The sequence below is a fragment of the Propithecus coquereli genome, unplaced genomic scaffold, assembly GCF_000956105.1.
Source record: "Propithecus coquereli isolate 6110/MARCELLA unplaced genomic scaffold, Pcoq_1.0 Scaffold202, whole genome shotgun sequence".
Lineage (NCBI taxonomy): Eukaryota > Metazoa > Chordata > Mammalia > Primates > Indriidae > Propithecus > Propithecus coquereli.
In genome coordinates, this window is record NW_012145190.1 from 1,262,242 (window position 1) to 1,264,278 (window position 2,037).

Below are 2,037 nucleotides of genomic sequence, written 5' to 3' on the forward strand. Positions count from 1 at the left end.
ATGGGGAACAGAATGCATATTAGGCAGAGCAATAAAGATGATATTAATAATGGCATTTGTCTTTCACAGAACACTTGTTATCTGCCAGATATCATATGTTTCACATATACCATCTCATTTGGACCTCCACAATAGGTCCATGACATGGATATTATAATAAGTACTTTTGTATAGGTGAATATGACCTTTGGAGAGATGAGATAACTTGCTCAAGCTGTGTGTGGCAGAGATAAGATCTGGATGTAGGTCTGTATGACTGAAGTTGGAGTTTTTATCTACCATGCTTAATGGCTTTCCCACACAATAACACTAGCCTATACTGTCTTTACATGAACACCAGAAGTTTGAAAAATAGGGCGGTTAGAGTTTTATTTTTTTTAACATTTCCTCTCTCCCTTTGCACTGGGAAGAAATGTGAATTCTCAATGGCCAAGCCAACATTGGTCCTCATAAGGCTGTAACTGGAAAATCAGTCCTTGGGTCGTAGGAACGATTGCCCCATGTGTGGGGTCCCTGAGGCTCTGCCTTTGTCTAAACTCATCATGAGAACGTGAATCGGGCATGTGTATGTAGTTCTATATTAAGGTAAATAGCTTTAGGCCACTATGAAAAATCTTCCCAAGCTTCTTCATTCCTGATTGGAATTCAGGAAGACAACTATTTTGTACCTACGAGGTTCTCAGTAGCTCGCGAGCCCACAGGGAGTTTAACTAAGCAGGCGAATTTCTCAATCTGTGATAGGCCATACCTATCCATATAGGTATACTCCAGAGGCACAGATCATGAGATCCTTCTAGAGCAGGACTACAGTTTGGTACAGACAGGTTCAACAATGTAAGTTACATTCTTGTGGTGGAAGAACAAGGGTGGAGGACCTGAAGATGCCTCTGTATTTAATTTGATATAAGACCTTGAACTAATCACTTTACCTCCCTGGACTTAAACATCTCCTTATCTTCTGAAAAAAGAGTTGGACTTCATCAGCCTCTCTACCTGCCTTATAGTTAAGCTGATGGACATATTGTGATCTTGGTCTTTGAGGGGAAAAATACCAGTCAGCTCAATCCTATGACATGAGTTACTTCAGGCTGACTGGAAGCTTGGGTTATCAGTTACAACTAAATAAACAGGAAAATAAATTGTTACATAGTAAGTGTAGTTGGTTTACTGACAATGTATTTAAGTATATAAATATAATTCTCTGGAAAAATAATGAAAGATGTTCTTGGTGATGAAGAGTTGGGGATTCTTTCTCTATTTCCTGTCAGAAGACATGAGTCTTCTCTTCAGTCTCCGCATGGCTGACTTCATCTCCTGATTCCTCAGAGTGTAGATCAAGGGGTTCAGCAGAGGGGAGATGACGGTGAAAGTGACAGAGATGCTCTTATCTGTGGGGAGGGCAGTGAAGGGCCGGGTGTAGACATAGATGCAGGGCACGAAATGCAGGGTCACCACAGTGATGTGGGAGGTGCAGGTGGAGATGGCTTTCCTCCTGCCCTCCCCACTGTGAGACCTCAGCATCGTCAAGATGACTGTGTAGGACACAAGCAGGAAGATAAACCACAGTGTGGTGACCAGCCCATTGTTGGAAATCATCAGGAGCTCAAGAGTAAAAGTGTCCCTGCAGGCAAGTTTGAGGACCTGGGGGACATCACAGTAGAAAGTGTCAAGAACATTAGGTCCACAGAAGGGGAGTGGGAGTAACAGGGAAATCTGTATGATGGAGTGGACAAAGCCCCCCACCCAGGAGGCCACGATGAGGGTTGTGCATCTCCCCCTACTCATGATGGTCACATAGTGCAGAGGCTTGGAGATGGCCACATAGCGATCAAACGCCATGACGGAGAGAGAAAAAATGTCTGCCCCACCAAGGAGGTGGAAGAAAAATATCTGTGTCATGCAGCTTGTATAAGATATGGTCTTTTTCTGTGACAGAAGGTCCACCAAGACCTTTGGAGCAGTGATAGAGGAGAAGCAGATGTCAAGGATGGCTAGATTGCGGAGCAAGAAGTACATGGGGGTGTGAAGACGAGATTC

At 43.7% G+C, this 2,037-nt stretch overlaps 1 protein-coding gene across 1 annotated transcript; it reads right to left on the minus strand.

Moving 5' to 3' along the window:
* Positions 1 to 1,254: 1,254 nt before the first annotated feature.
* LOC105809948 (olfactory receptor 4D11) lies at positions 1,255 to 2,037 on the minus strand (the record flags this gene model as incomplete). Its single annotated transcript, XM_012643855.1, has 1 exon — positions 1,255 to 2,037. A coding segment is annotated over one exon (783 nt), but the record flags the coding sequence as incomplete, so codon positions are not given.